Source organism: Monopterus albus, unplaced genomic scaffold, assembly GCF_001952655.1.
Source record: "Monopterus albus unplaced genomic scaffold, M_albus_1.0 scaffold29.1, whole genome shotgun sequence".
Taxonomy (NCBI): domain Eukaryota; kingdom Metazoa; phylum Chordata; class Actinopteri; order Synbranchiformes; family Synbranchidae; genus Monopterus; species Monopterus albus.
In genome coordinates, this window is record NW_018127909.1 from 519,551 (window position 1) to 533,512 (window position 13,962).

At 42.5% G+C, this 13,962-nt stretch overlaps 1 protein-coding gene across 1 annotated transcript in view; it reads left to right on the top strand.

Moving 5' to 3' along the window:
• Window positions 1–13,962, top strand: part of frmpd1a (FERM and PDZ domain containing 1a) — a 59,347-nt gene that overhangs the window by 23,575 nt on the left and 21,810 nt on the right. Inside the window, exons 5-9 of the mRNA XM_020596302.1 lie at window positions 3,431–3,533; window positions 3,654–3,699; window positions 6,339–6,443; window positions 13,054–13,149; window positions 13,863–13,962. The exon at window positions 13,863–13,962 is cut by the window's right edge and continues 20 nt beyond it. Of these exons, the coding sequence (XP_020451958.1) occupies window positions 3,431–3,533; window positions 3,654–3,699; window positions 6,339–6,443; window positions 13,054–13,149; window positions 13,863–13,962 (450 nt within the window). The remainder of the gene's footprint in view (window positions 1–3,430; window positions 3,534–3,653; window positions 3,700–6,338; window positions 6,444–13,053; window positions 13,150–13,862) is intronic.

Genomic DNA, 13,962 nt, shown 5'->3' on the forward strand with positions numbered 1-13,962 from the left:
CTTTCCCCTTGACCACTCGAGTTTGGATCTCCTGGCTACACCTGTCTACCGGCACTGACCCTGGACTGTCTTTTCGACCTGATTTTGTATCCCGGACTGTGTATTTGTTTGTCTCGTTGCTACTAGTAAAATCTTCAGCTATATCAGTTCGTCTGGTTTTATAATCGAGTCCACCACAAACACCATTTGGCGTTCATACACGCCAATTCTGACACACTAGGGCTCACAGCTGAGCTATGCTTTTCTTTGTTGGTAGCCGGGTATAAAGAGGGGTCGCGCACCTCTTCCGCTCTCTTTCCTGCATGGTGTCGAGTGGAAAGAAGTGAGCGCTCCACCCATTTGTGACTATTTTACTTTTATTGTCCACCCTGGGTCGCATGGGTAAACTTGTTGTGTGCTTTTGTTTACAAGCGAGCTGAGCACTCACTGGAGGCTATCTGTTTTATGTTTTTTTGTGACCAGGTATGTCCAAGTTATGTATAATAGTTTGTGTGTTATCACCCTGCGCATCTCTTCCACTCTCGCTCTCTTTCCTGCATGGTGTCGAGTGGAAAGAGGAGCGAGCTGAGCACTCACCGGAGGCAATCTGTTCTATGTTTTTTTTTCCTCTGTGACCAGCAATAAAGGGCCCCGCTGAATAGCAAATGTGTCGGTCCATGTGTCCCAAGCAAACACAACGCAGCACGGCCGGTTACCAGTGGGACAGGCGAGATGGCGGGGACTAAGAGGACAGCATAGAGACTCAAAGGCGACCGGTTACAGCTGCATATGTCAAAAATGTCACATACATACAGCTACTGTCTGTGTGTGAGCTAAAACCCATTAAAAAGAACCATTTTGCACAGTTTTTTTCATGTGTTGCCACTCTGTAACTGAAGAGTGTTCAGTTTGGCAATGTGGTGCAGCCTTAGTTAGCTAGCGTCATGGGGACGACAGCAACCTCGCCCTTCCCGACCAGATTGCCATAATCAGGGCAGACATCAAAGCTACAGAGCCAGGCGCCCAGCCGCCTCCGCGGCCACTGCACCACGACGTCCCCCTCCGCCTAACCCCACTCCTCCTCCTCTCGCCTCTTCCACTGGACCTGGCTCTGTCTACCGTTAAAGCGTATGCCGCTGCCATCTCATCATGCCATGAAGGTTTTGGCAAGAGAACCGTATTTGCACACCCACTGTCACAGTGAAATCTGCCTCTGGTTTTATGTGCGCTCAGCGGGCCTCCTTTTGAGCCCATGGCACACATCTCTCTCAAACATCTCTCCCTGAAAACAGCGCTCCTCCTAGCCTTGACTTCGGCTAAACGCGTGGGCGATCTGTGTGCACTGTCTGTCTCACCGGCGTGCCTCCTTATCCACGGAGACGGTAGCGTGGCCATTCTTAGACCGAACCCCGCGTATGCACCTAAAATTATCTCATCCTCTTACTGATCCAGAGTTATTTCTCTGGATGGGTTCTTTCCTCCTCCTCACGGAGACGAGGCAGAGAGGAACCTCCACGCTCTCTGCCCGGTGCGCGCTTTGTCCCATTACGTGGGGCGCATGGCAGCTGTCAGGCAGACATAAAAGCTGTTTGTGCATTACAGGAGCTGCTCTCTTGGGCAGCCTTTAACAAAACAACGGCCGTCTCACTGGCTGGGTGGAGTTATTAAACAGGCTTACATATCGGCCGGGAGCGACCCCCCACCTAGCATCAGAGCCCATTCTACGCGAGCCATCGCATCCTCCACTGCCCTTCTTAGAGGCATGGCTGTGGAAGATATCTGCATGGCAGCCTCCTGGGCTTCCCCTTATCCCTTCACCCGTTTTTACCTCCGGGATACATCCGAGTTCTCACTGGCTCATTCGGTCCTGAGTATCGCGCGCGACGGTGAACCCCTTCCCTGTCGTGTCACAAGAATGCACCACCACCACCACTGATTGCTGACCCTGGGTCACTCGCTCAGGTGGCAAAATGAACAGCCAAACTCCAACCGGTCTGATCGCTGTGTGCTGGTGCGGTGTGTGCCCTGCCACACACCCACACACACTCCATGCACCCCAGTGGCCATCTTTTCTGTGATGGGCCCATGGGTGCTTGTTCTTTTTGCCACGCGCTGCGCACTGGTGGGGTGTGTGCTCTGCTTCATTCACACACACACACACCATGCACTCCCCATTGCACCTGTGCCTTCGTGGTCATCACTACTGGCCTGCAAAACAAATCCTAGCGACCCTCTAAACCTTTCATAGTAGCACTGCCTGACTTCTTACCTGTTGCAATCAGGTCTAACCAGTGCTGCTCCAACTCAACGTTTCTTTTTCTAAAGACTGTTTCATCATCTATTTTTCCATGCTCAACTTTTCCCTTTTCATCTGTAACAGTTCTCTTTGCTGAAAAAAATGGGAATTTTATCTGTTTAAAATTAAATCTACAAAGAACATTGTTATAATGCTGTAAGGTTAGATGCTTTATCAAAAGCTATTAAATATTATTGAATATTATATTCTGGCTAGAATTATAATGTAAAGTGCTGTTTGTTTCTGAGCTCTGAAGCCACTAGGATCTGAATCCCCGCTTTCTCCTGGCTGGCTCAGCGTCTGCTCCCTCACCATCTGCTTCTGCCTGTCCCACACTCACACACACACTGTCTGCAGTGGCCCCGCTGAGCCTTGGCTCTGTTGTTCTTCAGTCTGTCTGGCACAATGGCACATGCTGCATCATCTTGACAATGAAATATGGATCTCTTATTTAAAATGTTGTCAGTGCTATCGATGTCACCTGCATTTGTCCATGTTTGTTTACCTGATGTTGTACAATTTATAAAACATTTGCTGGGGATGGTGTTAGTATAGCAATAAGGAAGGTGAGAGGGCTGATAAACATATACATTACCTGCCAATTTCCTACTGAATGGAATGGGAAAGTGAGACCAGAAATTTGATTGGGAGTATATCTGTATAATAAACCATTATCTTTTTATTTTTTATTATGATCTGACAGTATACATACATTATCTGTAAGGAAAATAGCTTTGTAAAATTAAATCTTCCCAGTATTCAGCACTAGAAACACCCCATTTCACCAAACAAATAAGCAATGCTGGATTATTCAGCCCTCATTTGTGTTTACATAAAACCTTAATGACTTATGCTAAATATATGATATGATGATAAAAAAGATGATATTGATGTTGCAAACTGGGAAGAGTTCATAAGGCAAAGAGATGCAACCTATATGTTATACAGTATATAACCAATATGAAATGTACAGTGATAGGATTTCTGGTTTTCCCATGGTGGGATGATTAGGTCTGGAGAGTGAAAAATTATGCATCAGTGTGACATGAAAAGAGACGACTAGAATACAGCTGCTACTTGTCATCAACCCCAGTATGAATGCAGGCCAATTGAACACCTTCAGGACATGGATGTAAGGACGTTTTGTGTGTGCAGGTGGTCCTGCAGATGGTCGGCTCGCCCCTGGCGACCAGCTTGTGAAGATCAATAATGTCGCTGTCGATGACCTGACCCCAGAGCAAGCTGCTGAAATAATCAGGTCTACACTCACAGATATACACACACACATCTGATTATTGGTATATGTACTACAGAATAGCGTTTACAATTAAGTTATGCACATCATGTCTAATTTTATGACCCTTTCTTGTTTTTTTAGGGAGTGCCAAGATACATTGGCAATGACAGTTCTCAGAACAATCCTAGTGAGTCTCTTGTATCTAACTAATTATATACACACACAGACACACGCTTCACAGAAACATACATTTCCACACAACATTGCATTAATATAATGGCTACTTTTCTTCCAGCAGCACTTCAGATGAACTTAATGTGTTTCTTGTTTCCTGTTGTAATTAGGTTGTAAAACACACACACAAAAGCATGTACAGCAAACTACACGGTGTCTATATACAAATAATTCTTTAACACTGTTTTCAACAAACCCATTAATCAGCATGTCAATGAGGCCAGGGGTCAAGCATAATCAGTAGCAGCAATCCTGTCGCCAAGGTCCCACCACTACAAAACCATTAACGGTGACAGCATGTTACACCCCTGACACTCTCCACAGAGGCTCAGACAGACAGCTCAGAGTGTGTGTTTATGTAAAAGGCTGCTCCTCAGTTATTCTCATTAATGCCTTTGCTGATGGAAGCACCTTTATTTTCCTTTATGGCTCACAGCTTCTCCAGGAAATCATTAACGAGCTTTAAGGAATTACTAACATTTCCCAGAAGATATTCATCTCTGTCATGCATGTTGATGGTAACAAAACATCAAAATAGCTATGATATATATTATATTATAATCAGATAGCGCCACAAGAGCAGGAGGACTGTTTGACAGTTTGTTCTGGTGCTCCAATAAAACAGCTGTATCCAGATGTAGGTAACAGTGTGTTTGTTTTTTTACTCAGTGCCTGTCTGATGAATCTGAATGCATTAAGCAGATTCCTTGATAGAACAGCAAAATTCCCAAATGTATTTGGATGCTTGTGTTGTACTGACAATGAGACAGTATTGCTATTACTCCATTAATGCATTTTTTAAAATGTATATACACATCTATCACCATCACTTATCTCATTTCATTTCTATTACAACTATTTTCTACCATGGGCGTTGCTAGACCTGAAGCTTTACTGTGGCACAGGTCCCCCCATATGCATATATATATACATATATATATAGATACATAGATAGATACACACATACTGTACATACAGTTGTACTTTACACAGTTATACACACAAATAATTAATAAGTACTCCCTCAGAACAAAAGTGGTTTAATTTTTATCAGATGTCATTTTTCATTTTACATTTTCAAAGAATAAACTGCATACACTCATGAATGCTACCAAAATGGAGGACATAAACATGTCCAAATATGACTTCAGCAACTACAAATTAATATCATATCCTACACATCCTATACACAAAGTAAAGCAAAGTATTTCCCCAAGCTTAAAGGCGTCTTGTCCACCAAATCTAAGTAGTTAAGTTGGTTCCCTTTTTGTGCAATAAAGTGTAGCGCCTATTTTTCATTTTGGCAAAGCTGTCAATAACTTGACTCTCACTCAGTTTACAAAGTTCTTCCTGCTCAACTGATAAGACAGCAAGATGGTGAATCCTGTCTTGGCCCATTGTGCACCTCAGCCAAGTGTGGAGTCGTCTCAGTGCGCTGAATGACTGTTCACAGCTACACACAGACCTGCAAGTCCGTTAGCTATAGTTCATTTGTCAACAACATTTCTCTTACATCCCTCAAACTCATCTCTCCTTTCTGCTTCCCTCTATTTGCCTCGAAAAAACAAGAATTTTCTGATATCCATCTAGGAGGAGGAATTAGTCATTGTTCAGATAGTATAGCTAGCACCCATGGAAACTTTACTTTCACAGCATTTTCATACATTATCTTACCTGCTCGTCGCGCAACGTTCGCTGATTGGCATTTGAAACGTGCGTGCTGTCAGTATACACGGGCACGCCGCGCGGGAACATAGTTTCCACGCGCAGCTGCAGCATCATTATTGCAGCATTATTGCAGCACGTTTTTGTTTTCATTGTGTTTCTTTTACGTGCGTCAATTGGTTTATTGACTGTCTTGCATTTAGTTTCTCTGAAGAATGGTCTAATAAAAACCCTTACAAATATAGGAATGTATTTACTGGGGCACGTGCCCCAGTACAAGTGGTCTAGCGACGCCGATGTTTTCTACCTTTTGCAATATTTGATGCGAATGCATTAAGCAGATTCCTTGATAGAACAGCAACATTCCCAAATGTATTTGGATGCTTGTGTTGTACTGACAATGAGACAGTATTGCTATTACTCCATTAATGCATTTTTTAAAATGTATATACACATCTATCACCATCACTTATCTCATTTTATTTCTATTACAACTATTTTCTGCCTTTACAATATTTGATGCTATAGAGTCTCCACTATGCACATTGGTCCCTGACAGTATTTTTTAGTATGAGTTAAATAAATAAAAAATCTTCTAAACATATTGCATTAAAATAATGTTTTTCATATCAGCATTGTGGCTGAAGATACTGTAGCTCATATTTTAATAGTTTCTCTTTATTCTGACACCTGAGACAAACACATACTAAGCAATAATTTAGTCTATAGAGTAGTGTTATCCTAACACAACTGAGTTAATAGTTCCAGTTCACTCAATTGCAGAGTAAAGGCAACAGGCTATGTAATTTTTCATTTTTCACATATGTACTTCACTTTACTGAAAATGCACCTGCACAACATTCACTCCTGATTAAGCCATAAAAGAATACTGTGACAACCTGATTTGTTGACTTGCACTGCTTTCAGGGCCCAAAGTCATCGTTCATTACACCAGAGAAGAGGGCCAAGCTCAGGTCCAACCCTGTGAAAGTTCGCTTTGCTGAGGAGGTGGAAGTCAATGGACATACTCAGGTGAGGGTGAGAAAACATTTTTCTGTTATCCTCTTAATGCTAAAACAAATTAGCTTTGGATCCCTAGGCACTATCCTCAAGTCATCACGTAATCCATCAATGTATAGGTGTCATTAAGATCCAATTTACACATGATTTCATGTGGATATTTGCATTTGATCATCGGCATTTACACCTGCTTCCACCACCACTGTGTTCAGCTCTCAATATGCAAATTTGGCAGGGAGAGCTGGTGGACGTATCAACAAACATGGCGCTCTCCAGATCAAGGGAAGTTGTTATATTTCCTTTGCTGGGGAAAGGATCATGAATAGCTTTGTGCTAAGTTTGGTTGAGGTAAAGAAAAGGCAGAGCTTGGTGACCTTTGAAACTGAAATTCTTCTAAAGAATTCACCCAAGCTATACACATGGTGTTTACATTGACATCAGACTGAGAAACAATGTCAGTGTATGCCAGACCGTTTTCAGCAAGAGTTGTGCATTATCTTGAACTTTCCATCTAAGATATTGAGATAGAGATCGCAGATTTATACCAGGTATAAAAGGAGTCTAAAATGCATGAGATATTTTCAGTTTTGACATTTCACATACAGCATATACATCATGGACCCTGCACATCCATTGTGTATATACATAGAGTCATGGCCAAAATTATTGCAATCACAGTCCATTTTAGAGTTCTGTGTGGAATTTATTAAATTTGGAACTTTTTCTCTGCTTTTTTGTGTCATTTCAATGCAAACAAAAGAACTAAACATGAGAATACCAAAGACTTGGTGATTACAACAGTTTTCTGGGAGAGGTGGTGTGTTATCTGACAGAAATGAAGGGGTGCCAGTATTTTTGGCCATGATTGTATATCCAACTAGATGGTAAATAAAATAAAATAACCATTTTAATAATGTGTATGCCAGAGTATTGGGGTGTTTTCTTGAGTCATTTCATGGAAAATGAACTCTTGAAGGTTCCCTGTGGAATATTTGACCTCTAGTTGAGGTATGGAGCTGTTTTTACTGAGTGGCTCAGTGTTTTCTTTGTTTCATGTACGCATACAAGCACTCAAATGTACACGTTCACATTCAGGTGGCACCTACAGAATTACATTGACTGGTGGGAGTGGTAAGATACATCTGTGTGTCAGCAAAATCAGGGAAGAAGACTGTAACACATTTGTTAGAATCCAAAGAAATATTCAGTGTCTTAAATAAAGCTGAATGTAAACATATTTTGTTGTTTTCCATAGTTTCTATACTATAAAAAAATGGGACTCCAGTTTTACTTCATCCAAGTCCATCAGCTCCAGTGATCTGTTGTCATCTTCAGTGTGTTTGAATATGCTGAATAGCAGTTCTCAGCTGTGCAACTTAAACAGCTTTGGCATCTGGATAAAAGCGATATATGTAAGGTATTACAGACAGTGTATACATGACTTGTGTACATATATTGCATAATATCCATATCTTCAGAGATTAAATAAAGCTCTTGGTGCCTCCAGAGAACTGTGTGATTTACTCCACATAAACACTTTATTCTGCCTTTTTGATTGTATTTTGATTAGGTCTTGTTGGCAGGAGTTATGACGAGGTAGAAGTTTTTATTTTGGATTTATAGGATCCCGAAAAAGTGAAAATATAAACAGTTTCTTTGGATAAATGTAAAAAAATAGATTGAATTTGAATGATCATTTTGATACAGCAGTGCTTTAAAATGTGAATTCTTATCACTTAGTTTAACCTTTTCACTATGATGAGGAATTAGGGTTTGTTGATACTGTATGTAGTTTTTCTCTTATAACTCAGGCTCTTGTTGTTCTGACTTCCCACCCTGCCAGCGGATGTGAAATTTGCTGGATGAGGCAAACCACAGAGCCTGGAGTGGCCATTACTAATCACAGTGAAAACCAGATCAATATTAGCTCTAATGTCTGTGATTACAAGACAGGCATCAGATTAGGGAGAGAGGTGGGGGTGGGGGCTTAGTCATTGTTAAAAAGGAGAGAAAACAAGAAATGGATGATGGGAGGGTAACAAGGGAGCAGTGGTCTAAAATTTGAAAGCTCTCCATTTGAACTTCAAACATGCATACATCATAGTGTCAGCAGAGAAAAACACCTTCTACAATGATAATATAGCCAGGATGAAGCAGGGAAAGATGAGTCACTACAGTGAACACGCCTGTAAGACAGAAACAGGCCATGGGAAGAGCTAAAAATGAGACTCATGGATAGATAGATAAAACTAAAAACCTTTTTGCCATTTATTCAAGTACAGGGTACATGCACCTTGGAAATCCTGAGCAGCCTCCTCAGCCAAGACATAAATAAATAATGATGATAATTATAAAAAACACACATACACACAAAAGAGTAATAAAAATTCTTGTAGTAATGTACAAATATTTTGCTCCAAATTCTGGAGAAGTAATAAACAATATTACTTCAACTGAAGTTGAGTAATACTGAATAATATTACATCACACAAACTCTCCAAGTGTTAAAATGGAATTACGGTAATTTATGCTAGCCCTAATATGTTACGTAACTAACCTTATTGCTGCTGGATATTCCTAAATCTAGTATGATGTGTGATCATAAACTCTGGTCTGTGGCATCTCAGACTGTATTTTACATCCCGCCACCTGAACAGGCAGTGACCTGGAGAAGGTGTTGATCCCTCATGACCACACCTGCTTTATTTCAGCAGAGCTTGATGTACAAAGTTTCTGTAGAGGGAAGACGGGAGCCAATAATCCTGTTTCCAGTCTTCACCACCTGCTGGAAAGCTTTCCTGTCTCTTTGTGTGACAGGACCCTTGAGCCGCTGCGTCTGTACATGCCGCCATCTTTTTTTTACAGCTGAGTCTCTTGCCGTACATTAAATTTGTCTAACAATTCTGGCGCCAGCTCTTAATGACACAAATTCTTGAATATCATAGTATCTCTAGTTAAATATTTTCATTGGCATCTATTGTAAATGACTGTTTGTCTTCACCATGGTTTTGCTCCAGTCACATGACAGACCACCATCAACACTCCCACTAGTGCCATGTGAATAATCCAGACTATTCTCAGACAGGCTCACTCCAGCTCTCTCACATTGTACTGGGGAGCTGGCAGAGTAAAGTCCGCTTGAACTGCAGATGAACTGACTCGGACATCTCACATACAGTTCCCCCGGGAGATGGTGTAAAGAACTTCAGCATTTCTGTGCTTCTCTGAAAAGGGCTTATGTTAGTCTGTACACCACCAGGAACTTAAAGTTGTCCACCTGCTCCACCTCACACCCATTACAGTAATAGTCAGTGGTTTCAGAATTGTAAGATTCTCTCTAAATTCTGTACAGAATGATTAATGAGCATGAAGACACATATCCTGGTGCTGCTTTTATTATTCTGGGGGATTTTAACCACTGCAATGTGAGGAAAAGCATGCCTAACCTGTATCAGTTTGTAACCTTTCCTACTAGAGGAAACAAAACATTAGACCAATGTTACAGTAACATTAGAAATGCTTTCTCAGCTGAACCTAAGCCTCATTTTGGTAGATCTGACCACCTAGCAATCCAGCTCAGACCTGCTTACACCAAACGACTCAAGGCAAAACCAGTCTCAGTGAGAACTGTTAACGCCTGGAACAACTGTACACAGGCCAGCTTGCAGGGTTGTCTGGAGGCGACAGACTAGAACATCTTCAAAGGGGCCACAGACGACATCCATGAATATACCGATGATTCTGAGTGACTACATCAGCTGGTGCACATCCCTATGAGCACCAGCTAAAACGGTGCACATTTTCCCCAACCAAAAACCATGGTTTAATGGGGATATAAAACAGAAAATCAGGAAGAGATGAGAGGCATTTAAGTCAGGGGACCAAGTGGAGTACAGGAGAGCCTGGTATCAGCTACAGAAGTCCATCAGAGCTGCAAAGAGAGCATACTTCCAAAAAACTGGAGAGCTACTATATGAATAACAACATGTGCAGTATGTGGCAGGGAATCCAGGCAGTCACAAACTACAAACAAATCAACAAACACAGCCCCCCAGGACGCCACCCTCCCAGACAGCCTTAACAACTTTTATGCGAGGTTTGACAGGTTGAACACAGACACCCCCTCAAAATCCCCCTGCGACCCAGGGGACACTACTTATCAGGTGACGCGCACACAGGTTCTGAAGGCCCTGAGACAGGTAAACCCCCATAAGGCAGCGGGACCAGACGGTGTCCCCCCTAGACTGCTGAGAGCCTGTGGGGGATCAACTAGCTGGTGTGTATACAGACATCTTCAACCCATCTTTAACCCAAGCAGTAGTTCCTCTCCTTTTCAAAAAATCCAGTCGTACCGGTCCCTAGGACATCAGACACATCCACTCTGAATGACTTCAGGCCAGTGGCGCTCAACATCAGTCGCCATGAAGTGCTTAGAGAAACTCGTCCTCACACTTGTTAACCACATGGTCCTGGACACTGTAGACCCTCTCCAGTTTGCCTTTTGCCCCAACAGAGGACAACGCGGTCGCTCTGGCTTTATTCCACACCCTGAGACACCTGGACAACGGCAGAACATACGTTAGGATGCTCTTCCTGGATTACGGTTCTGCATTCAGCACTATTCACCCGGGCAGGCTGATTGGGAAGATGACAGACCTCGGTGTCCCAACTCCCACCTGTAACTGGATTTTGGACTTCCTGACAGAAAGACCACAGGTAGTTAGAATGGGAGGGCGGGTGTCTGCTGAGCTCACAATCAGCACAGACTCACTGCAGGGCTGCTGTCTCAGCCCCAAACTCTTCATCCTGTACACCCACGACTGTGTCTCCAACCATGACAACACCATCATCATTAAATATGCTGATGACACCACCGTTCGGGGCCTCATCAAGGGGAGAGACGAGTCGGGTTACAGAAGCTTGGTGAATGACATTCTTGTTTATGGAGAGGAGAATGACCTCATCCTCAACATACACAAGACAAAAGAAATAATAGTAAACTTCAGGAAGAACCCCTCCCCCCTCTGCTGCCTCTGACCATCAAAGGGACTGAGGTGGAGAGGGCTGACAGCCACAAGTTCCCGGGCCTGCAGGTGACATCTGACCTGAGCTGGTCACTGAACACAGCTGCCACAGTGAAGAAAGCCTAGCAGCAGCTATAATTCATCAGGCAGCTCAGAAAAGCTGGGTTGAACAGTGGACCCCTCACCCAGGTTTATAGAGAACTGGTAGAGAGCATCCTCACTACTGGCATCACAGTCTGGTATGGTAACACCACACAGGCAGAGAGGAAGACTCTTCAAAGGGCCATAAAGACTGCAGAGAAGATAACTGGGACTGAACTGCCTGCTATGGACACACTGTACCCACAGCACTGTCGTAAAAGGGCAGAGAACATACTCAGGGACCCACGCCACCCAGCTCACTCCCTGCTCAGACACAAAAACTGCACCTACAGCCTCAGCCACAGCAGAGTGGACAGTATCATCACACACAGAACTCAACTTTACAACAGCTTTTTCCCTGCCGCAGTAAGACTGATGACAAATACAAAAATTTGAGAAATGTGAGAATATATGTGCAATAACCCCTTACTAGACATGCACAATAATAATAATACAGAAATGTTCCACAAGGTATGTTTGTAAGAGCATCTCATCAACAGTGTTCTCCTGGGGCACCTAAATAATAGCAGGGCATTCTCTACCAAGCAATGGAAACAGGCCTGAATATAAACTTTATTTTAGTATGTTATAGCCCCTCACTACTTCACCAAGCATAATGACGTATCCAACTCCACCATGTGAATTACTAAGTGCAATGTTTGAAATTCACTGGGGAAAATACTATTACCCTATGTTTGTGTATTGTGGTTTTTAGGGTGCATTTTTGTTGCCTTTATGTAACTTTTTTATTTTAAGACTAAGAGTTCTTTCTGGCTTTTGACTCCTTACCTGACTCCAAAGGAGAGCTGCACAAGGGTTCCTATATGCCCAGACTGTCTGTTTATGCATAAATGGCAAATAAAAAATCTTGACTTGACTTGTCTTGACTTGACTCTTCCTGAAATCTCAGATGAGCTCCTGTGTTTTCCCAGCATTCATAACCAAGTTGTTGTCTTGCCCATATTTTACAATGTCCTCCACCGGCTGTACAGTGCCTCATTGTTCTTGCTTATGAATACCAGAATGGTGGTGTCATCTGCAAATTTAAGTATGAAGTTGTTGTCAGTGTGTGATTTGCAAGTTGTGTGTGCATAGTGAAAACAATGTCAGGCTCAAACAGCGGCCTTGAGGAGTTCCTGTACTTGTAATAAGCTCGGCTGACATCCCGTCGCCCACCCTCACCACCTGTGGTCTGCCTATTAAAAAGTCCAGTATCCAATTGTCTGTCATGTCTTCTTACTACAAGTATGTATGTATGATATTTATTAAATTTTTAGTTTGGCCTCAAAATTTTTAAAATCCATAGTGCCTGTGTATCTATGTCAACCATTCCTCAAAAATGGCAAAAATACAACATCTCATATATCTCTGTCCAGCTGTTATCAATAGTGTTCTTCAACCAACAATCCTCTGATGCCTTCATTTGACACCTTCATTGACCTTTATGTGGTTTGCAGGGCAACTCGCTGCTTTTCCTGCCTAATGTTCTCAAGGTGTATCTGGAGAATGGACAGACCAAGGCCTTCAAATTTGAGCCCAGCACCACAGTGAAGGTAATGTTCATTCATACACTTTGCTGTGCTGACATTCATCCACACCTGCGTGTCTTTTGGACTGTGGGAGGAAGCCAGAGAAAACCCACACACGCACAGGGAGAACACGCAAACTGGCGGACAGCAGGTTCAAACCCAGAACCTTCTTCCTGTGAGGTGACAGTGCTAACTACTGTACCACCGTGCCACCCTACTGACATCCATTACTACTTTGAAATTTCCATAGACTGGATACTTAATAACTGTAGTGGAATTTTGGGGGCTCAGAGATTAAGCTGAGGTTCATCATGTGCTAATGAAATGGCAAAAGTCTTTGTGATTCTTAACAAAGTTAAAAACTGAAGCCAGCTGTCATGTTCCCCTCTTAAATGGTCAAAATACTTTGACTGTAAGCATCAAATAAAGGAGCCTGTAATTAATTCTGTGAATGGGAGTCTGTATGATGTGTTGTCAAACCTGAAGTAATCTCTGTAATTAAATATAACTAAATAACTGAGATGACGTGGGATTCAATTTATACTCTAAAAGCTGAGTGCTGTACTCACTGCCTCAAGCTTTACTGGGAATGGATACACAGTTATATCAGTTTCCTGAATTTGCCTACTACTCAGACTTTGCCTTGCTTCTGTGGGACTGACAGTCCTTAGATCAGCAAATATGTTCTCCATACTATAAAATATTGTCTCATAAGGTGTAATTTTTTTGTGTGCCAGGACATTGTGATGACACTGAAAGAAAAACTTTCCCTGAACCGTATTGAGCACTTCTCCCTGGCGCTGGAGCAGCAGCACAGTATCAGCAAACTACTGCTGC